Source organism: Dreissena polymorpha, chromosome 3, assembly GCF_020536995.1.
Source record: "Dreissena polymorpha isolate Duluth1 chromosome 3, UMN_Dpol_1.0, whole genome shotgun sequence".
NCBI classification, from domain to species: domain Eukaryota; kingdom Metazoa; phylum Mollusca; class Bivalvia; order Myida; family Dreissenidae; genus Dreissena; species Dreissena polymorpha.
This window is the reverse complement of record NC_068357.1, coordinates 139428197-139453075: the sequence shown is the minus strand read 5'-3', so window position 1 is coordinate 139453075 and position 24879 is coordinate 139428197. Positions and strand designations below refer to the sequence as shown.

Genomic DNA, 24879 nt, shown 5'->3' with positions numbered 1-24879 from the left:
TAACGACATCAAACGATTGCGTACAACATGTATAGGATGCTGCATGCATACACATATTGGCTTCTTGCCGACGTAATTGATAATTTTGCATTTCTCAAAAAAAAAGACAAAGCCAACGCTAAGGATATTGCGCTAATGGAAGCGCCAATGCAGGTTGTATCATTAAACAGTCGTTTCGCAATGACATCATCACATGACGTACATTTGATAATGTTATTTGTTATATTTACTTTATTATTCAACGTCAATACGAAGGCCCAAATATTAACAGAGCATAAACACATTCTACATGTATAATAAATACAAATATAATTTATCAACTCAATTAAGAAGTCACCATCGTGAATAAAACATATTGTACTATATATACCAAACATGTGTAATACTCAATAAAAACAATAACTAAATTCTCAACATTATAAAAAAAGTTCATGGACAGCAATTGTGTATACAGTATGATAATTCACGAAACAAATATAAGATAATACTTCTTCTTGAAATGATGATTTGTGTCCCTTAATCCATTTTTTATTTCAACAATTTTTCTTTTATCCGCATTTACATTTAATTTAATTAGAGGCATGACAAAATTCGTGAAGATAATTTAGCTGCTGTAATAGACCTAAAACTGAATCCGATGCCTGTGCTACATCGTCAGCAAATAAAAACATAAATATTTCGACATAATCTTGGGTAAGTTGTATACCCCGGTACTTCAGATTTCTTACTTTTCAAGTATTCATATAATTCATTGATATACAAACATAAAAGAACAGTGCTTACATGGAGATTTGTACGTTTTGGTAAATTGACAAAATATAAGAAAATGTTACAGATATAGCAATTTTTCGCTGTAGTTATATTTGTGAGGAAACAGTTATACTAAACATTTACCATGCTCTAAAATTTCAAGTATATGCATCATTTGACGATTAAAAAACCTGAAAATTATAAAGCGTTGCAAAGCGAAACGATTGAATAATTTGGAGAGTTCTGTTGTTATCATTATCTTTTGTGACATTAAGAGTATTGCTAATATAAAGTACAAAATACATCCACTATCAGCACGGTTGGCCGAGTCGTCTAAGCGGTCCCTTTAAGAGAGACAGAAACCTTAACAAATGTACACAGGACATGTACGCTGAGTTTTTATTCATACACAAATTCATAGTTCATTAAACAATTGGTATAACAAATAACATTGTATTAAACACAAAATACTGAAACATTTTTAATACATAACAAAAAGTTCATGCAAATGAATGATTATAATTGTTATCAGCTAAACACATAATGTCTGACACAAATACTATTTGAAAGAAGTATGCGGTAAATATGGGATCTCACTTATTTGCCATTTCATACCATACTTTTACTAGAGCTTTGTCACAGACGTGACGTATACCTCCACATGCTGCATTGACACAGACTATTTTGCATGAGGTCTTCACAAAACAAGAATTTATGGCGATTTTTAAGAATTATTATGCCATTATCACTTATGGCCATTTTGACCTCTTGAATTCTTTCCCATGACAAGCCGTCCAATGACTGTGAACAAAATTAATGTACAGAGTCTTTTTAAAATCTCAATGAATGACATGGTTATGGCCCGGACAAGCGCATTTATGGCCATTTTTGACCTTTGAACTCAGGTTTGACCTTGACCTTGGAGATATGGACGTAATTCTTTCGCACGACACACTGTTCAATGATTGTGAACAAATGTGCCAGATGATTTTGAAATCTCACAATGAACGACATAGTAATGGCCTGGACAAGCTCATTTATGGCCATTTTTGACCTTTGAACTCAAAGCGTGACTTTGACCTTGGAGATATTGATGTAATTTTTTTGCGCGAAACACCGTCCAATGATGGTGAACAAATGTGCCAAATGAATTTTAAATCTCACAATGAACGACAAAGTTATTGCCAGGACAAGCATTTTACCCTTGAACTCCAAGTGTGACCTTGACCTTGGAGATAACGACGTAATTCTTTCGCGCGACACACCGTCCGAAAATGGTGAACAAATGTACCAAGTCAGTTTAAAATCTAACGATAAATGACATAGTTATGGTCAGAACAAACTTTCTGTTTAAAACGCACTAAGTGACCCTGTGACCTAGTTTTTGAACCGGCATGACCCATCATCTACAAAATACAACTTGTGACCAAGTTTGGTGAAGATCCGATGAAATTTCCGGACAGACCGACCGACAAAGTAACTCCTATATAGCCCCCATTACCAATGGTAATGGGGGTATAATTATTAGAGTTCTGAACTGCAGTTAGTAACCTTAAAGTCACTATAACGCTCAAAATCAACGAAAATTTCGTTAAGTATTTCGTAAAATAAAGTGAACACCTTAACAATCAGTGTTCCTTATAGCAATAGCCAAAATTTCAACGCTAGATGTGGTATGATTACTTAGATTTTTGTAGATACAAAATGGTCGTTTTTATTTATTTGTGGCCACAATTAATTCCGGGTGTGTAGAAATACCGAAATCCCCGTAATTACCGAAATCCCCAAAAATATTTATTATTTATCAAAATACTGCGGATATTAAGATATAATATTGCAAAATACAATCTATTCACTGATGAAAAATTGTTTTTATCCATGTTTGGTAGTGAAAAACTAAAATATATACATAATTATTGGGATTCCGAATATGAATCCATAGTGCATGTTTTCACAAGCACAATCAGGTACAGAAATCCCCGCTGTAAAGCTCTTCAAGTGTCAAAAAATCATCTGGGTGGCTTTTTGATATTAGAAAGAAGAGGTACAGACAAAAACTTAACAACAATATTAACAGCGGGGATTTCTGTACCTGATCGTGCTTGTGAAAACATGCACTATGAATTCATACTCGGAATCCCAATAATTATGTATATATTTTAGTTTTTCACTACCAAACATGGATAAAAACAATTTTTGGCATCAGTGAATTGATTGTATTTTGCAATATTCTATCTTAATATCCGCAGTATTTTGATAAATAATAAATATTATTGGGGATTTCGGGGGATTTCTGGGGTGTCGGGGGATATCGGTAATTACGGGGAATTCGGTATTTCTACACACCCGGAATTAATTGTGGCCACAAATAAATAAAAACGACCATTTTGTATCTACAAAAATCTAAGTAATCATACCACATCTAGCGTTGAAATTTTGGCTATTGCTATAAGGAACACTGATTGTTAAGGTGTTAACTTTATTTTACGAAATACTTAACGAAATTTTCGTTGATTTTGAGCGTTATAGTGACTTTAAATTTGGTGAGTTTCCTAGCTAATTTCCAGGAAGAGTTTAATAAAATAAGGTCAGAAAAGACCATGGCTGATCATTTCATCAAATGGTCTTAAAAGTAAATAAAATAAAATGTTATAAAAACAATTAATACATAGTTTAGTTGCATGACGGTATTTGACGTAGATGCCATTTTATCAAAGTACAAGCATGGCATTGGTCAGTCAAATATACCTACTACAGAAAATGAAAACCTCAACAAAAGGCACATATGCCCCCTCACTACACTTTTATCGAACAACTCCACACTTTAAAGAAGAACTCAACCTTGATCAGAAAGTCATGCAGGTAGACTCACATACCAAACATCAGGCTAATATAAGGCCATCATCATTAGCATGAATATTTTCAGTGTGAATTTCAGCACTTTTCTTGCTCAAGTCAATTGCTTTAAAATTGTCTTCCAATGTTTCTGCTGTTTTGTCCTTTCTGACATCAGCCGATTTGTGGATTGCTGCAGTGTTTTCAGAGCACTCTTTAGCAGATATTGGTTTGTCAATGGCACTGATGCCAACATGTTGAGCTTGACTGTTCTGAACAACTGGATCAAAAGTTGATGTTTTGATTTTAGCCTCATGGTCACAGATGACACAATAGGGCATCTTGTCCAGTCTCCTTTGAGATGCATCCTGAAACAAAGTCTTAATTTTTTATTGCTATTTGATAAAATTAATAAATGGAAAAATAAGATTGGGCACCTTATTCAAATCTTTCGACAATGCATGTAGAATTTTCAGAAGATACCAGAATATTTTCCAAAATACATGCAGTCATGAATAATTTTAAAATTAAATGTAATAAAGAATCATTTTGTCTCATATATTGGGTAATCCTTTAAAAAACTTCTGAATAAAAACTTAGCGCAAAAATAATGAAATAGCATGTGTTCTTAGAAAGTTCAACATCACATATAATTTGACCAGTGTAATGCAGAAATGGTTCTTCTGCCCAATGGTGCAGTCTGGCCTGGTGCAACACTGTCTGCTATAAAGTCATGCAGGGTTTCATGGTCTCATTATACGACAGGGTAGCTCTTGACCAGACAGCACAGACTGGGCTAGAGCTACGCTGGCTTCATATGGCGACTCATTTCTGTACAGAGGGCCAGATAAGATGCGTATTTGCGTAAAATACTCATGGACAATTTCCAAATACACATGAATTATACTTTTGATGAGTGAAAAAACTCATCATAAAAATTGGCATATGCATTTTGTGCAATTATCAGTTGGACCAACATTGCCCCAATTCGGATTATTTGATCAGCCATTTCAAAATGCATGTTTATGTAAACATGTGTAGATGTACTTTATTATTAATACATATTTTCTGCATGTTCATGTATAATTTTTTTATAAAATACAAAATCAAAAACCCCTTCTGCGCTGCCTTGAAGCAATATATTTGACCTTGAAGGATGACCTTGACCTTTCACCACTCAAAATTTGCAGCTCCATGAGATACACATGCATGCCAAATATCAAGTTGCTATCTTCAATATTGCAAAAGTTATGACCAATGTTACAGTTTTCAGACAGACGGACAGACTGACAGATGGACAGTTAAACAAGAGCACCGCATAACGGGTGCCACGCTCGGCTGCGGGTGCAGTTTTGAATAAATGAAAGCTTGTCAGATTTTATTTTTTTAGAGGTCACAGTGACCTTGACCTTTGACCTAGTGACCCAATCAAGGTGCAGCTAAATACGAAGTTTCAAAGTTGTAGGTTGAAGCACTTTGATTTTAGAGCCAATCTTCAAAACCATGACAAAATGGAAATGTTTTAGCACAAAGCGGACGACACGACACGACAAGCTGGCTATGACAATACTTCGGGTTTCCTCCGAAAACAGCCGAGCTAAAAACTATATGCCACCCCTCGGGGGCATAACAAAAACTACAATAAATACGACAACTGCCCAACCCTTAAGAATGCAAGTCCAGCTAGTGATTTATTGTGCATCTCTCCCAATTGCTCCAACAGGGACTCAACTCTCATCTGAAAGATTGAATAATAACATATAAGAAAGATGTATTTATACTTCAGCAAGGCATGATAAAGCACATGTTCATATACATGTACAGTGAAAAAAAAACAGCACTAAAAATACTTAACAAGGGACAAAATTGTCACAAAACCAGGTTTTCAATTTGGAAAAAAAAATCTGATAAAGGGAGACAATTCAAAATGTGCATTGTTACTGATTGATCCTAGTTACCCCCTTGCATCAAATTGAATCTATTTTTAGTCATGGCAACGTTGATTTAAATTTGAAAAAAAGTCTGATCAAGGAAAACAAGAGGGTCTGAAAGGCCCAAAGTCGCTCACCTGAGATAAAAAGAAATGACCTGTTTTTTGCAGCCCAAGATATCAATGAAACAATTTTCTTACATGAATTTTTCATGAATAATGAACAACAAATGGCCCCCTGGCAGCCATGTTGTTTTTAACAGAGCTGAACCATTTTTGAACTCTTCCAAGATATGTCCAAATTTCATGAAGATAATGTCTTCTAGACTGTTCACATGTTTTCACTAAACACATATAAAGAATACTGCCCCACTGCCTGGTGCCCATGTTTTTCCACTTATCACGACCATTTTCAAACTCGTCCGAGACATCCACATAACTAATGTTTTGACAAAATTTTATGATGATTAAGCAAAAAATTTGACTTCTAGAATGTTGACATGTTTTTTTACTATATAAATATAAAGAAAAAGACCCCCCTCCTGGCAGCCATGTTTTTTTATAGATCCAAACCATTTTCGAACTCAACTGTCGTATCCAGGTGTGGTAGTGCAGTCTAGTTTACTTACGCAAGTGAACTGGTCACGAGATGGTAACGAGTTATGTAACTTTGTGAGCACTTATGTAATGCGGAAATATTTATTCCACAATCGCTTATTTCCGACACTGCTGACTGGTTGTAATTCAATTAAGTAAAGGTATTGCCGTTTACTTGAATCATTTCATAAACATATTATTCAACAGTAGGCTGTTTTACACTAAACAATTTAGAAATTATATGAAAATGTATCAATTTTATATTTCATTTCATTTATATTGTGTATCATTCATTACCGTTTTATTTTCAATTTTCTGACATCATTTAAATACATAAAGCCTGAAAATGATTAATCTTGATAAATTAACTCGGCAAATAAGAAAGGTAAATCTTGATTTTGAAGGTTCATTCTGATTCTGTTTTTTAACTCCAGAAACTTATAATTGAAATTATTTCTTCATTGTTTTCATAGAGTATCCATTTGATATTTGTTAACATATCTTAAATATTAATTATATAGAGTGAATCATTATGGAATCTTGTTTTGAAGTTCGCATTTAAATTACATATTTTTCCAGGTTTTTTTTGGGGTTGTGGGGGAACTTGGGGCCTTTAGCCCATATGTGGGGGAAATTTTACGCGGGATTTTCCACTTTGGGGAAAAATTGTGCGCGTGGGAATTTTCGCGGCATTCCTCTTTTTGGGGGATTTGTTTACTTACTCTCTCATTATTACAATACATTTGTACATGTTTGCACTTTTTATATTGTTTTTTTCATAATTTATAACGTTTTGCAAGATTAAATTGAAATAGAATTGAGATATTATAATCATGAGACACATCTTTCTCAAAAAAAAAAAAAAAAATTTTTTTTTTTTTTTTTTAGGGGGAATTTTTGGTTCTGAAAGGGGAAAAAACCAGCCTAGTTTGGTGGGGGAAGATGCTGATATTCGGCGCCTGTTATATAAGGTAAAAAAACCCTGTTTTCTGTTAATTATTAAAAACATGCATTAAATACTCCCACTGTGAAATAAAATATATCAAACAGTTCAACCAGCTTTTATTACTTACCACTGATATTAACATCTGGCATACAGCACAGTGAGAGGGTCAGTAAGGTAAATAGTTACACACTGCAATGATCAATATCTGGGGTCTAACAAATTCTAGAGCAGAACTAACAAGAAATATCTTTAAAAAAGATATACGGCGTTTTTGTGGTTGCAGTTAATGAAAGGTAAAGACTTCAATGAATGAGATCATAGATAGCGAATGTCTTTTTCTGTGCAGTTCTTAGCTGCAGCAAACGCAGTACGGGATGATACGCAGAGTTTTCGCGGCTTATTTTGCATTATTACATATTGCTGGTCATAAACGTATAGATACAAAACAGAAAACCAAAAGAAGAATGGAAGTGAAATTAAAACATATGAGTCAATCGGCCACACGCGAAGTATCCGTACATATTTTAAATATTCATACGCGCGTTCTTCGAACAAACCTGTTTTAGTGGTTTGTCTGGCGTTGCTATTTGATTTGATTATTAACAGTATCGAGAATCATTGCGCTCATGCTTAATTCATTAGTCAATATGATGGCATAATTCTTGTTAAATTAATTAAAAATAATATTTATCATGGTATTGTTGTAAAACACATTAAGAATCTATTATTGACATACCATATGATATCGCTGGATATCTTCATTTAACATCTGTCTGGTCTAAAGAAAATTCCAGTTCACCTAGTTCACGCTATAGCGTCTTTATTATGTAACGATTATTTTCCTGGCCGCGAACTCCGATCAGCACATAGGGTAGAGACGCAGCGATGACCTGTATGTAAACTCTGACATTCACACACAGTGGCCGCAAATTGACCCGATATACCTCGCGAGTTGAAATGCAATGCATTAAAGTGAGTCTTCGCTTCCACTGCTCTCTATACTTTAACATGTTAACATGTTGACAGGAATATGGAAGTTAGTACTAAATATGAGAACATAGCCTTTAAGTGCAAAAGTTCTCGCGCTGAAAATCTTCTGAAAATAAAAGGTGGACGCACAAACTGTATTGATGTCGAGATTGAGTGTAAAACTGTTCTATCTATTAAGCCTTTTCATTAGATATAAAATTGTTTCATGCTGAACACGCAGTAAAACAGTGTTACAAAGACGCGGACATGTTTCCAATGTTCTGGTCGTATTCTCAAATCAGCCAATGCAGTCAATGAAGTGTATTCATCTGTACTTGGCCGCGTGAAGTTTTATTTGAATTCTATTGGACGCTAACAAAGGTCAGGCTAAGGTGAAAAGCTGGCGTATACAGCTTATGCCGAAAAATAGATTGGGGAATATGACTCAGCAGGTTAAACAAGGGAGATAGATACTGCAAAATTGTGTACATGTTGTCTTTCTTTCAGCTATCTCTTAGTTGATAGGCTTACCATAAGTAATAATGACTAAAACAGTTGTTAATTATGAACATTCTGTGTTATGAAAAATTAAATAAAACAGTTAAAGGTACATAATAATGACATAATAAAACCAAACTTTACTACACAGGAAACAAATGTTCTGACCAAATTTCATGAAAATTGGTCAACTGAATTAAATAAAACAAGAAATATCTTTAAAAAAGATATACGGCGTTGATTGTGGTCGATGTTTATGAACGATCAAAAGTTATCTCTATGAGATAAAAAGATGCGGATGCCTTTTTTCTGCGCAGTTCTTAGCTACATCACAAGCAAATCAATTACGGGGTGTTGCGCCAGATTTCGTGGCTTATTTTGCTTTATGTGATATTATTACTCAGATATCTATATTTACAGAATAGAAAAACACAAGAAACATGAAAATAAACGAGTGCAAATAGGTCAGCCGGCAATACTCGAATCTTATTTAATTGCATAATTATAGTATAGTGAATTATTGTGCTCATGCTTAATAAACTGGTCTAAATGGATAAATATTTCTAATTAATTTTATCAAAATTGGTCCTTATCATGCAAATGTTGAAAACATATTAAAAATCGATGATTGACATACCACAATAATATCGCCGAATATCTTTATTAAGTATCTTTCTGATCAAAACAGACTTCAAGTGCACAAAGTTTACGAGACGGCGTTTATATAAAGATTTCTGCAACTGACCGCAAACTGACCTTGATACCTTGCGGATTGGAATGCAATGCATTAAAGTTAGGTAACAATTCTGCTGCTGAAACGACGGCTTGTTTACGCAAACTGTACACGACCAAGGCAACAGCTGTGCCTAAAATATTGATATATCGACAAAGCGACTAAACGAACTATTTACTCCATCAGACAAAAATAGCATAGATTCAAATTTTTTCCTTCAATGAAAAGATCGCAACCCCTTCTGCGAACTCCGGTGATGAACTGTATATAAACTCTGACTTTCACAAACTAACCGCGAATTGACCCGAAACCTCGCGGGTTGAAATGCAATGCAAGTAAGTACTAAATATGAGAATATAGCCTTTAGTATAAACGCTTTTGCGCTGGTAATTCTCTGAAAATAAAAGGTGAACGCACAAACTGTATTTATGTCGAAAATTGATTGTAAAACTGTTCTATCTATTGAGCCTTTTCATTAGAGATAAAATTGTTTCATGCAGTAAAACAGTGTTACAAAGACGCGGATATGTTTCCAATGTTCTGGTGTTATACTCAAATCAGCCAATGGAATAAATGAAGTGTATTCATTCGTACCTAGCCGCAGGAAATTTTATTTGAATATTATTGGACACTTACAAAGGTCAAGTCAGGGTGAAAAGCTGGCTTAATACAGCTTACGCCGAAAAAATAAAGACGTTATGAATAAATGGTGATATTTTATTTTAAGAATCTATACATTATTGCAAGTTTAACATGCAAAATAGGAAGGATATTAACTTAACATTGTCTTCATTGTAAGAATACATTAAAGCAGCACTTTATAACATAACTAGAGTGTTGACAAGGTTTTACTATAGTCATATAAGAAAAAATGCCCCGCCCCCTGGCGGCCATGTTTTTCAACCAACCGGTATCACGTCCAAGATATTAATGGGATGAATCTTCTGACCAAGTTTCATAAAGATCGGACAATAAAAGTGGCCTCTAGAATGTTAACAAGATTTTACTATAGCCATATAAGGAAAAATGCCCCGCCCCTTGGCAGCCATGTTTTTCAAGCAAAGGTTACCACTTTTGAAATCATCCAAGATATCATTGGGACAAATCTTCTGAGCAAGTTTCGTGATGATCAGAAAATAAATGTGACCTCTAGAGTGTTAACAAGGTTTTACTAAAGCCATATAAGGAAAAATGCCCCGCCCCCTGGCGGCAATGTTTTTCAACCAACCAGTATCATTTTTTAACTCGTCCACAATATTATTGGGATGAATCTTCTGACCAAGTTTCATGAAGATCGGACAATAAATGTGGCCTCTAGAGTGTTAACAAGATTTTACTATAGCCATATAAGGAAAAATGCCCCGCCCCTTGGCAGCCATGTTTTTCAAGCAAACGTAACCATTTTCAAACTCATCAAAGAAATCATACAGACCAATCTTTTTCAATAAATGTGGTCTCTAGAGTGTTAACAAGGTTTTACTATAGTCATTTAAGGAAAACTGCCCCGCCCCCTGGCGGCCATGTTTTTTCACCGATATGGACCATTTTCGAATTCGTACGAGATATCAATGCAACCAATGTTTTGACCAAGTTTCATGATGATTGGGCACAAATTGTGAGTTCTAGAGTGTTCACAAGGTTTCTCTATAGCCATATCAGGAATACTGCCCTGCCCCCTGGCGGCCATGTTTTTCAATAGACCGGAACCATTTTTGAACTCAACCAACATATCATTTAGACAAACATTTTGACAAAGTAACACGAAGATTGGGCATCAAATGTGACTTCTACAGTGTTCACAAGGTTTTTCTTTTTTTTTGACCTAGTGACCTAGTTTTTGACCCAGTTTCGAACTCAGTCGTGGTATCAATGGGACAAATGTTCTGACCAAATTTCATGAAGATCAGACAATAAATGTGGCCTCTAGAGTGTTCACAAGGCAAATATTGACGGCGCACGACGGACAAAAGGCGCTCACAAAAGCTCAACATGAGCACATTGTGCTCAGGTGAGCTAAAAATTCAAAATGTGCATTGTTACTGATTGTTCCTAGTTACCCCCCTTGTGTCAAATTCAATCTATTTTTAGTCGTGGCAACCTTGACCTTGGAGATAGCGACGTAATTCTTTCGCATGATACACTGTCCAATGATTGTGAACAAATGTACCAAGTACCGGTAATTTTAAAATCTCACAATGAATGACATAGTCATGGCCTGGACAAGATCATTTATGGCCATTTTTGACCTTTGAACTCAAAGTGTGACCTTGACCTTGGAGATATCTAAGTAATTCTTCCGCGCGACCCACCGTCCAATGATGAAGAATAAATGTGCCAAATGATTTTAAAATCTCAAAATGAATGACATTGTGATGGCCCAGACAAGCTCGTTCTGCCTGCCAGCCCGCCTATATTCGCCAATCTAATAACCAGTTTTTTCCTTTGGAAAACCTGGTTAAAAATCTTTGACAGGAATGTCCCAAAAATGTGTAAAAATTACATAATATAAATTGTGTTGCTGAATATTGATTTGTTCTGTTGAACTCTCCTGAAAATGTTCAACATGAAAGTAAACAGACATGACTTGTACTCCCACACTGTTTTGTCAGCTACAAATAACTCGGGAATGTGTGGATCACCAGGGATAGAAAATGTCTTGCACATCTACTAAAAAAATTCATTGTGACAAAATATTTTTAAGTTTAAATTTAATCGACTGAGAAAAAGTGGAGTTAGTCCACTCCACAAACTTATAACATTTCAGGTGGACAAAATGACCAACTGAGAGACAGTGACTCCCTCTCCTAACGGGATGTAATTTATATAGAAATGACAATAACTTCTGCTTAGGGATAATGAGCAAAAAACATATCCATACCATGTGTTATTTAAGCAGACAGGAACTCAATTTGATAATCATATTTCAACACTACCAAAACCACTTCTAGCATTCTTTGTTCCTATTGGGCACGTGCTTAAAAATATGACCACCCTTTAAACTGTCCATTTGTGTATTTGATCACTGACAAATTTGTGTTGCATCTAAGATTGTTTGAAATACTGGTACCTTAGCTGTCTCCCTGATTGCCTGCATCTGCAGTCTGTTTTCTGCACTAGGCTTAATGGGCTTCATGGTCTCTGAAATCAAGTACATGTATATTGGTAAGTCTAATGATTTGTGTGAGTGGAAAAATGACAAAGTGACCTACAAGTAGATATATTTATCATCAATTTTATACTGTAACATTCCACACACATCGGGTATACAACAAGAGATATGTTTGTCAGAAATACAATGCCCCCTTCTGTGCCCCTTTGAATTAACAAACTTTTTTTATTATATCCCTTTAAACAAGAGCTGTCACCATAGGATGACTTATGCCCCCTATAAAAGCTTGATAGAAGTTATGACCTTTTTCAAAACCTAAATGCAGATTTCGAAACCTAAACGCAGACCCTAAGTTCAAGGTGAAGGTCACATGGGTCAAATTTTATGTGCGTATGGAAAGGCCTTGTCCATTTACACATGCATACCAAATATGAAGGTCATATCTCAAGGGACATAGAAGTTATGAGCATTTTTCGAAACCTACACACAGATTTGAAACCTAAACGCAGACCCTAAGTTCAAGGTCAAGGTCACAGGGGTCAAAAATTTTCTGCTTATGGAAAGACCTTGTCCATATACACAGTCCATATACACATGCATACCACATATGCAGGTTATAACTCAAGGGACATAGAAGTTATGAGCTTTTTTCAAAACCTAAACACAGATTTCAAAACCTAAACGCGGACCCCAAGTTCAAGGTCAAGGTCACAGGGGTCAAAATTTGTGTGCGTATGGAAAGGCCTTGTCCATATACACATGCAAGCCAAATATGAAATTGCTATCTGAAGCGACATAGAAGTCATGAGCATTTTTCGAAACCTTAACGCAAAGTGTGACAGACAGACGGACGAACAGTCCGATCACTATATGCCCTCCTTCGGGGGCATAAAAATATTACTTCACTTGTGAAAATGATCTATACCTGCCAAATGATAAAAAATAGAAATTCCTTTAAAGTTGTTACTTCCCTTGGATTTTGACCTTTGACCTTGAAGGATGACCTTGACCTTTCACAGCTCAAAATATGCAGCTCCATGCGATACACATGCATGCCAAATATCAAGTTGCTATCTTCAATATTGCAAAAATTATGGCCAATGTTAAAGTTTTCGGACGGACACTCAGACTGACAGTCAGACAGACGGACTGACAATTCCACTGCTATATGCCACCCTACCGGGGGCATAAAAAGACCTGCAACCATAAGGCATGGATGCCCCCACATTCCAGACCACATTTGTTTTTAAACTCAACGCATTATTTGACTTTTGACCACCTAATATGACCTTGACCTTTTTGGTTAAGGAGACAGGTGATACATGTAACACTCTGTCCCATCATGGTGATCATAAGGGGCGAGTTACTTTAAATTTGATAATGAGTGACCAGTACAGTACAGACAAGGTATTTGACATCTGACCACTTAGTGTGACCTTGATCTCTGAGGAAGGGAGACAAGTGTTACATGTGAATGCAATGTCTTGCAATCACATCACTAACCAAACAAGAGGGCCAAACTGTCAAAGATACGCCCGTTTTAAGGTTTTGGACAACTTGATAACTTTACCATTCGAGTGGCAAAATGATAGTTTTATGTCATAACTAACCATTTGAAAGGCAAATTGATATATTTTTTATAATTAAGCAACAACTACATTACTAACCATTTTACTGCATAACTAACCATACAAACTATACCGATCCAGACAGTCTTGTGGTCAGAAAAGTACCCGTAAATAACATGCCTACTGTCAATTTCCTCAAAATCGTGCAAAAGCAGGAACGAAAACCAGCAAAACAATTGTTGCATGACATCAAAACTACTGGACTATAAGTGTACAAGACACAATTGTGATTGTTTTAAACACACTAATTGATCCTGTGACCTATTTTTTGACCCGGCATGACCCATACTTGAACTTGACCTAGGTACATGTATCATCTAGACACAACTTCTGACCACATTTGGTAAAGATCTGATAAAAACTACTATAAATAAAGAGCGGACACCATGTTAAATTCTTAAAATGCACTAAGTGACCTCGTGACTTAGTTTTTGACCCAGCTGCAGCATGACCCATATTTAAACTTGTCCTAGAAATCATTTAGACACAACTTCTGACCAAATTTGGTGAAGATTGGATGAAAAGTACTTCAAATAGAGAGCGGACACCATGCTAAATCCTTAAAATGCACTAATTGACCCAGTGACCTAGTTTTTGACCCAGCATTACCCATATTCAAAATTGACCTTGATATTGTCTGAATACAACTTCTGACCAAGTTTGGTGAAGATCGGATGACAACTATTTGACTTAGAGAGCGGAAACTGCTGTGGATGCCGCCTGACCACCGCTGCCCGCCAAGGGTGATCTTATAATCCGTGCCGTTTTGAATGGGTGCATAAAAACTAATGCATGTATTTATAGCACTGTGAAACAAAAGAAGCAAAAACGATCTGTACACAAATATAAAACAAGAAATGTGATTGTAAAACACAATGCCCCCTACAGCATTTTGGAGCTGCTGCTATTTTAGAAAAAAAATTGTCCAAGGCCCGTAAATTTGTAAAAAATATCAATGGACCAGAATAAACCTCAAACTTGATCTGTAAGTCATGTAAGAAGACTTTCACCCCCAAAATAAGGTCAGTATCTGTAAGTGTTTCAGAAAAAATCCAGACAGAGCTTTTTTCCTGTTTTTGTGAAGTACTTGGCCCCCCCCCCCATTTTGTGAAAAAAATGAATCGCCAACTGTACAAAATTATGAAAATATGAGTTGCAAACTTTCTAAAATTGTTAAAATAATTTTAGTCACAAACCTCTTGAAATCGTGAAAATTTGAGTCGTGAACTTCTTGAAATTGTGAAAATTTGAGACTTGAATTTCCCAAAATTCTGAAAAACGACCATTCTCACAGAACAAAAAAAGCCTTGCCAGAAAAGAGTTATTTCTAAGTACATGTACACAGGCCCATAAATTTGTCAAAAATCTATGGACCCAAACGAAACTGGAACTTTATCTGTGAGTCATGTAAACGGAATCACACAGCTAAAATCCAGTCAATATCTGAAAGCGTTTCGGACAAAAATTCAAGAAAAGTTCAATTATATAGCATCAACAAGTTTTTACTGAAGTCATAGGAGACAAAGTGTTCTTACTATTAAAGTTTCATTTTAATTCCACTAAAATATTCCTTTTTGAGTGTTAACAAGATTTCACTATATAATAAAAAATGTCCCGCCCCTGGCGGCCGTGTTTTGCAACAAACCATAACCATTTTCGAACTTAGCCGAGCGAGCTACAGTATCATTAGAAAAACTGTTTTAGACCAAGTTTCAAGATTGGACTATAAAATGAGACTTCAAGAGTGTCATAAAAATTTAACTTTAGCCATATACAGTGTATACAGAAAAATGCCACGCCCCCTGGCAGCCATGTTCTTTAACAGACCCAAACCAATTTGGAACTCATCCAAGCTATCACTAAAAAAGATGCTCTGAAAAAGTTTCATGAAGATTGGACGATAAATGTGACTTCTAGCGTTAACAAGGTTTTACTAAAGCCATCTAAGGACAACTGCTCCGTCCCCTGGCGGCCATGTTTTTCAACCAAACAGATCCTTTTTTCCACTCGTCCAAGATATAATTGGGACACATGTTCTGACCAAAATTTATGAAGATAGGACTAAAAAATACAACTTTTTGAATGTTAACAAGGTTTTACTATAGACATATGAGGAAAAATGCTCCGCCCCATGGCAGCCACATTTTTCAAAAGACCTGAACCCTTTTCAAACTCATCCAAGCTATCATTAGAAAAAATGTTCTGACAAAGTATCATGAAGATTGGACGATAAATGTGACTTCTAGTGTTAACAAGGTTATACTATAGCCATATAAGGAAACTGCCAAGTCCCCTGGCAGCCATGTTTCTCAACCAACCAGATCCACTTTCGAACTTGTCTAAGATATCACTGAGACAATTGTTCTGACCACGTTTCATGAAGATTGGAAATAAATGTGGTTTTTATAGTGACCCAAGTAAATGTTGACGATGAATGACCAAAGAGGAACAAAGGGGATCACAAAAGCTCACAATAAGCATGTTGCACTCAGGTGAGCTGAAAAAGCACTTGCATGATTGTATACATTTCTTTGTATGCAATTCTTATGCACATTTATAGTCAATATTGGCTGATTATGCTTTAAGAAATGGAAGTCTGGACAATATGGGATTACCAGGTAATACAATGCCAATTAAAGTACAGACATTAAATAAGTGGAGGTAAATTGCCTGCCTGACAGCGATTATAGTGATTATTAATTGAGTTGACAAGGAAGTGTGTTTTCCTAATTGGTCATGAGTGATGTGTTGATTTATAATTTATGCCTTTGATGCGTTTAAAAAGTATTGGCTTTTTGTGCTTTAAAAATGAAAATCATGATGATATGGGATAATCAGTTTAAAATGACCCATTTCAAGTAATTACTGTAATCACCACCCACCTGGATCAATATTAAGTCGAACCAGCGTTTCAGCATAGAGCTCTCTGGTGTCTTCTGTCTCCTGATGCAGCCTAGCAATGTCTTCCTGTCAAATATTAACACAACAGATATAAGTTTTTGAAAATGAACAGGGAACATCCCAGATTGTATCAAGTAATAGGTCATGCTCTAAAATTTCCATGAAGAAAACAGGAGGGCTTCTTTGACTTTTCTACTAAAATAATAGTTTCCAGGCCAACACGTTGCTCTGCTGTGGAGTTGCTTGAACATAAATTAACATTTATAAAAGGAAATAACTCTGAATTATACCATAATATAAGAAGGGTATAGTCTTGCACTTGGCATTTTTTCATAAAGCCATTTAGCATTAAATGAATGTTGATTGAAATACATTCACAACTTGCAGACTTACGCACCACACAAGCAATGGATATTATAAATAATAAGAATGTCATGCTAAAAGAAGACAGAGCTCCAGATAAGGGCCGTACAGCCGTAAATACGCCTTTTTCATGAAGATTTACACATTTATTTTTATAAAGTGGACGTACAATTACGACATTAATATCCATTTTACGCATTTACGAAAAAAATCTGGCCGTACCGATACTTCTGCGTCAGCGCGGCGTGATTTGTTTGTCTCTAACCTAACGGCGCTTTTCGTTAATTTAAATTACCGAAAAGTTGTAGACTGGGTTCATATATTATTGTCTATTCTGTCGCGTGATTTCCTGTAACTTGTAAATCCGTCAAAACGACATTTCTGCGCGCAATTGAATGCCGGCTTAACCGAAAGTGGCTCAAAACAACACTTTGTTGTCATATAATGACTACATACGGTGTCTTCTACCCATGCTGACATTAAATCTGTAAACCCAGAAAAAGACATTGTCGCCCCGATATTAAACGAATTGATTGCATCGGTGGCGTAAAACGTTAGAAAACACGATGGGAAACGGATGAGACAGTGAAATAAGTGTTCATTTACTTAGCTTACTAGTTGGCTTGTGTTTTCTTGTCAAGAAAAATGAAGAAATAGTATTAGTCATGAGTTTTAATGTGTAGTTGTATTAGCATCATAATTCAGAATGGAAAACCTAATACAGTAACTGTTTAAGAAGCTACATATATTTACTAGTATTATAATTGCTGCCAATGTTTCTGTAAAGTCAGTTATACACCCTTCAATATCCAAGAACACGGGTAGAACAGTACTACCTGTATTTTTGGATATGGTAGTACAGGTACTAATTGATTTTAAGCGTTACTCCTTTTCTTTCTGTCAGTGGCAGTACCGTTACTAATTTCACAAATCCTTATCTGGAGCTCTGAGAAGAGATGTGTTTGTCAGAAACACAATGCCTCCTACTGTGCTGCTTTGAAGCCATATATTTGACCTTTGACCTTAAAGGATGACCTTGACTTTAACCTTTCACCACTCAAAATGTTCAGTTCCATGAGCAGCGTTCTAGATAAGCTGCATATCAGCGTAATATACGCATTAGAAATATCAAGATACGCTCAATTTATCATTTCCGTGCGTACATTTAAGCAAGCCAATCTGGACTAACGCAAATGATGTAAATTCTCTGCGTACAACGTAAACAAAAAATATAAACAGCTGATTGTCTTTCGCCAAAATATGAGACTGGCTATCGTAAAAATTAGAGCTTATTTGTGCGTTGGATTGTAGAAATAGTTAGCCAGTCTGTATGTATACTCTATATCATCTAGACGCATGGTAAATTTAGTATTAATTTTTATAACAGACAGTCAAGCGCTTATGTGTTTATTTACATGAAGAGGTCAGCATGGCTTCTTCGAAGCCAAAACAAATTACTTCTCAAAGTAAAATTGATTCTTTTTATACGGCAAAAGTTGTATCGAGTAAAAACCATGTACTGCCAGTACTAAATGATTTGATTTCCTCTGTTTTCAAATAAAAAAGGACACACTTAAACGCTCATATAACAACTACAGTGTATTGTGAAAGTTGGCAAAACAGTTTTCCGTGGCTCACGGTGGTGGACGATAAAGACAAAGTTCGTCTCAAATGAAAATCTGCCAACAATACAATGCTACTATGTAGGAATACACATAGTTTATTGTGTTTAACATGATTAAAGTAGTGTGTCTGTACCCCGGCTATATTTTTGTTTTACTTTTAGCAAATTACCCTTCAAGCATGGCAAAATTTGACCATTTACCCACATGCTAAATGAAAAGTGGGGGTATTTACCCCCATGGGTAAAAAATTATCTATAACGCTGATGAGATGCACATGCATGCCAAATATAAATTGCTATCTTCAATATTGCAAAAGTTATGACCAATGTTAAAGTTTAGTGACAGACACACAGACTGACAGACACACAGACTGACAGACAGGCCAAAAACAATATACCCCCGATCATTCAATCCCGGGGCATAAAAAGAAACAGACTATACAAATATAATTTAAAAGCAATAAAATGTAGCTCCAAAATTACTGAAAAGAGTTGTAGTTCTTGTAATCTGCACTTTCTCTCAATGTTCTCTATAAATGAAAAAGTTAAAAAAGTCCCAAAGACAATAGACATAGTTCCTCTGCAATTCAACTTTCAAGCCCTCTATCAATATTATGATTTTCTATACATCCAGCTCAGAACAAGAAGATGGATTTACTTCCAGACAAAAGCACAGACGATGCAATGAACCAATGACTATATGGCTCCCTTCAGGGGAGCATAAAATTAAAACTGGCTTTCTGGTCTTAGACAAGATCTTACCCAGATGTAGCTACACAATACACTGTGCCCTCCTCAGTTTACCTGGTTGCTATCCAAGGCCCCCTGCATGTGTTTGATCTGAGCCTCCTGTGTTTGCAGCAGGGCATTCAGACGGCTGTTCTCAGCCAACAGGTCCTTCTTGCTGCTCAGGTACCCAAACTTGGGGCTGCAGATAGAACAACCTGTGCAAAATAACCAACAAAGAGCAGACCTGCTTTAACCTGAGCTGCATTCTGAAGAAAACAGGGCTGAATGCATGTGAGTCAATTATCTAGCCATACTAGCCATGGCAGGGACCTGTCGGCTTTTATGGTATTTTGCGTTTAGACGAACTCTTCTTAGCAAAAATCTCCACTTAAAGCGAAGTGTCATCCCTGATTCCCCTGTGCAGAATGCACAAGCAAATCTGGGAGGCACTTTACGCACATCCATTTAGCCCTGTTTTCCCACAGCGAGGGTCATATACTGATAAGATGGATAAGGATCCAACACAAGAAGTGCATGTATGTTCTACTGATGATTGTAAATCTTGCCTCATGTATATTAAAAATGCAAAGTTTGTTAGAATTTGTTTGCATATTGTTTCTATGAACTTCATCTTTACTTTGGCAAAGGGTGTATTCTTGAATGAAAAAAGTGAATAATGTAAGCTACTTTCTTTGTATGTTATCATTTAATGCAGACAAAGTTCTTATATTAAGGAAACCCACACACAAAAACACAATCTGGTACTGACTTGAAGATTGGTGAGATATGCTTTACTGGATTAATGCCAACAAACCCTTTGTGTTGCTGAAGCGGCTCATTCACCATAGACAGCAGTTTACTTCCACTCTTCTTCTGTCCTTCCACCATAGGATGAACTTTATTACCCCTTTGCTCAGAATCAATCTCAGATCCTTTCATCTCAAAGCCGCCATGTAGAGCAGTCTTGGGACGTGCACCTTGCTCCTCATGAGACAGATGCCTTGTTTTTGCTTTGGCGGAATGGTTCTCATTACACTGTCTTTCAGACGACTTCCCATTACCTTGCAGTTTAGTGGCCGCATTTGCTCCATTTGTCTTCACTTTGTTTACATGCTGATATTGTTTTATTTTTGACTTAGTATCCAGAGGTTTCTCAGGGTTATGTGTTTTGAATGCATTGACTTCTTTCCTCTCACTACTTTCATTGGTCACATTTGTTTTCAAGTCTTCTTTGTGTGGTTCCATCACAGCAGATGGCTTCACATTTTCTTTGTCATGATCATCATTTTCCATTTCAACCATATCCTCCACCATTTCCTGGTTATCTTCATCATTTGCATTATTACTTTGAATTTTATTTTTTGGGTTTCTCTCCTTAGTTTCTGGGAGATCTGAAATCAATGAAGGATGCAGCAATTGAAACTAAATATAACGATAGGGCTGAAAAAAGTTGTGTACATATTACATTTACTTTGAACAAACAAAAAAAGATACAACATTAATCACTATATATTTAACATACTAATATGCAATCAATTTTCATGGCTTTCCATGTTGCCTATTTTCATAGACAAACCCTATTCAGGGATGTTCACTGAAATATTACATAAAATTGTTCAAAACTTAAAAGAAAACATATGCTGAGCCGGACTACTAACTTTTGAAATTGACTTGCTGGGGCCTAAATCTACTCTATCTGGGTAAGACGCTAGCACACACACATTTCTATCACTAGGATTGTTGATTTATTTAAAATTTGAAAAGCGACTAAAGGAGTAACAGAAGTAACTGTTCTGACTCTACAAATATACTAGAAACACATAGTTATGGTCCATGGAAAGTTTGTAGAAGGACCCCTTTATGTTAATTAAGCAGTAATGGCTTTTTTTCCTTCTGTGAGAATGGCCGTTTTTCACAATTTTGGGAAAATTGAAACTAAAAATTTCACAAATTCAAGAAGTTCGCGACTAAAATTTTCACAATTTCATGAAGTTCGCAACTAAATTTTTCACAATTTTGAACAATACGCGTTACATTGATTTAATAATGAAAAATGTGAATCAGTTCTGTTTAATTGTATTCAATGTAAATTTATTGATGCCTTTCAGATATCTTTAAGAATGTGGATTAAACAAAAAAAGTTATTTTACTTCTCTTGTTCAATGTTGTTCCTTTGCGCACTGGTATTGATGGCATCTTGTCTACCTAAAACAATATTAAGGTTTCCAGTGTTATTTTTTCTTTTTCAAAATCAAGTCCGTTATTCTTCCCCATTCCCAATAGAAACAAGAGATCTGTTTGTCAGAAACACAATGCCCCCTACTGCGCCGCATTGAAATAAAATTTCTATTTATCATTAGGCAGGTATAGCAATCATCTCCCTTGGGGAGATGATTTATTTAAAAAACTGGAAATGTTATGTTAGAAATAACTACGCATTATTAAGTATGCATTATATCACGTGTTCTTGTAGAATAATAGAGAAGATTGGTACCAACTTTGCGTAACTTAACGAAATCCCCGTTATAAATAGAGTTTTTTGTGTGTCAGAAACAAGTGAAACGATTATATGTTTCTATTTTAATAGAATTGAATCGATAAATCCCACATAATAAGATTTATTATTACTGATATAACCAATAAATGCCGAACTTGGGAGAAGTCGGTACCTGCGCCAGCGTCTGATACAGGTAGCTTTACTGAATTCCCCTTCATACAGCCCTACTTTATATTTGACAATGACCAAACTTATTGTGCTGTCTTGCACTTTCAATTATAGTGATTGATAAATGTCCCATAAGCAATGTTTAATATTATTAATATCACTTTTATACGTCATAACATGTGGGATTTTGGTACACTCGGTGTCAAAAAGCGTGTAAAACTTCACCGAAATCCCAGTTTTAAGCGCTATTTCGTGTCAAATACACGAGTGGAAATGTTTCGTAAATAACATGGGTAAATGCCGTTGAAAAAGTGTTAATTTATTGCTAATACCAACATCACACGTGATAACAGGTTCGATTTCGGTCAGGGCGCAAGCGTTTGAGAGCGTTATTCATGTACCGAAAAAGCCATTATAATTAACTGATGTTCTCTATAAACGTATATTTTTTTGCATTCGCAGAATAACTAAAGGACACAAACTCCGTAAAAAAGTGTCATATGGTGTCAAAAAGTCCATAAAAATAATCCGGAATATCGCGTCAATCTACATACAGTATATAGGCAATGAAGCCATTTTGGTGTTAGCTTGTCTAGGTTTGCTACCCGCTGAGCCATGTGATTAAGCGGGCGGAGCGATCATAGATATTAGGCGTCATGTCAATTATGACCATGTCAGACATCACTGACAACCAAGGCCTGTGGTTTAAAAGAGATCATAGCCAGAGTTCATCATGTATATATGGACATAAGTCCACAGGTGTGTATGTGTGTTTCAGAGTTTATTTACAGGTCCTACTGGCCTCTTCACGAGGTTACGGTAGCCCGACCTGTCACAGGTGTGTTATGAACATCAAAGAAATAATAATTATATCATTTAAACAAAAACTTTGAAAAATCAATCATTTGGGTTATAAATAATCAAAATAATAAATCTGTTCAGTAACTGTGAAAAGAATTTTAATTCTAGGTAAGAAAATATATAAAATGAGATTTATAATTATATAAATTACTTCCCTTGAAAATAATTGTCTGTAACAAATCTCTATTTTTAGTAGCAAATAATTAAAAGCCACTACCGTGACTGTAGATTCACCACTCAAAATGTGCAGCTCCATGAGATACACATGCATGCCAAATATATAAAGTGGTTATGATCAATATTGAATAATTTTCTCCCTTTTCAAAGCTTATTACTTCCCTTAAATCTGTATTTTTTACCGTAGACCGTAAAGGATGACCTTGACCTTTTACCACAATGTGTTTGTCAGAAACACAATGCCGCCTACTGCGCTGCTTTGATTTATTCAACAAAAATATATACGTGAGCAGGTCAGATAACTATGTCCATTTAAAGCTTATTACTTCCCTTGACTTTGTTTTTTCGACCCTAGACCTTGAAGGATGATGTTCACCTTGAAATTTTACCACTCAAAATGTGCAGCTCCATGAAATACACATGCATGCCAAATATCAAGGTGCTATCTTCAATATTTAAAAAATTATGGCCAATGTTAAAGTTTTTTTCCGACGGACGGACGGACGCACTGACTGACGGACAGTTCAACTGCTATATGCCACCCTATTGGGAGCATAAAATATATATTTTGCCTAAATGTGACCTTAAAGTTTATATTTGTAGGTTTATAAAAAAATTAACATCTTCCATCCAGTAATATAAGTTCAACCTTAGAAAATACAATACTCAAAACACTTGTATTGCAAATTTTGAAGCATTTACCCTTATTTTAGGCAAAATGCAGCATTTTTTATCAATCCGAAGGGACTTTGCCAAAATGGAGAAAAAAATACACTGGCTTTCATGTTTATGTCAGGTTACATGTTGAGAGGTTTGTAATTTAAGTTTTAACAAATTACTCAAGTCTTAATTCTTTACAAGGAAATACAGAAGTTTGCATTGAAATTGATGTCATTTACTTCAACAACAGTTTACAAGATTTTGTACATGTTATTGAGGTACATGTATAATTTAAACGAAACATGGTTTCTATAAAATTACAATAAAAGCAAATATGACATTTAACGATAATTAAGATGTTCTCATATTGCCAGGCCCAGTGTTTAGGTCCCATAAAACTAAATTTGGATATTGTATGCTTTTAGTTTTAATCTAAAATATTCTTCCATACATAATAAACTGATCCATTATAACGATCAGGAGCAATTGTCGGAATCATGAAACCTCCGGCAACGATGAACATTGTGTTATAAAATTTACGTCTTTAATCTTAATCATTCTTCCGTTGTAATGAACTGAACTATTTTAATGACTAGACGCAATTGTCCGAATCATGAAACATCCGACAAGGGTGCAAAATGATAAAATGTCAATTAGAACAAATTTATTTCTTCCGGGTAATCGCAAACATGCTTATAGTTAGGTTTACCGATGTTTATATCAATCAAATTAAGCATAATCGATATTTACGTGTCATTAATATACAATCGCGAATTTAAGAACACTATATCTCAAATATTACCGTTTTGAAATTCGCGGAATTTTTCCGACCTTCTGACTGAAGAGCTCTCTGAGGCCCGTTTTAAAAAATCTCTCATTTTCCCTTGGTTTCATACTATAATGA

The 24879-nt window shown here is 35.5% G+C and overlaps 1 protein-coding gene across 1 annotated transcript; it reads right to left on the bottom strand.

The window, feature by feature from the left end:
* Nucleotides 1-3205: 3205 nt before the first annotated feature.
* LOC127871650 (uncharacterized) lies at nucleotides 3206-24821 on the bottom strand. The gene is made up of 8 exons (XM_052414769.1): nucleotides 24778-24821; nucleotides 21763-21817; nucleotides 20427-21003; nucleotides 19688-19811; nucleotides 16878-16962; nucleotides 12326-12396; nucleotides 5249-5323; nucleotides 3206-3953 (listed from the first exon to the last, which is right to left on the bottom strand). The coding sequence occupies exons 2-8, from the start codon at nucleotides 21806-21808 to the stop codon at nucleotides 3633-3635; spliced, it is 1299 nt and encodes a 432-aa protein (XP_052270729.1). The 5' UTR covers nucleotides 21809-21817; nucleotides 24778-24821; the 3' UTR covers nucleotides 3206-3632.
* Nucleotides 24822-24879: the final 58 nt, after the last annotated feature.

Excerpts from the sequence above, each read along its gene's own strand:
- LOC127871650 (XM_052414769.1), bottom strand. The coding sequence starts at position 21,808 with ATGCCATCAATACCAGTGCGCAAAGGAACAACATTGAACAAGAGAA. Across the intron at positions 12,397-16,877 it reads TCGACTTAATATTGATCCAG|AGACCATGAAGCCCATTAAG; the intron begins GTGGGTGGTGAT and ends ACTTGATTTCAG. Across the intron at positions 5,324-12,325 it reads CAATCAGGGAGACAGCTAAG|ATGAGAGTTGAGTCCCTGTT; the intron begins GTACCAGTATTT and ends TCAATCTTTCAG.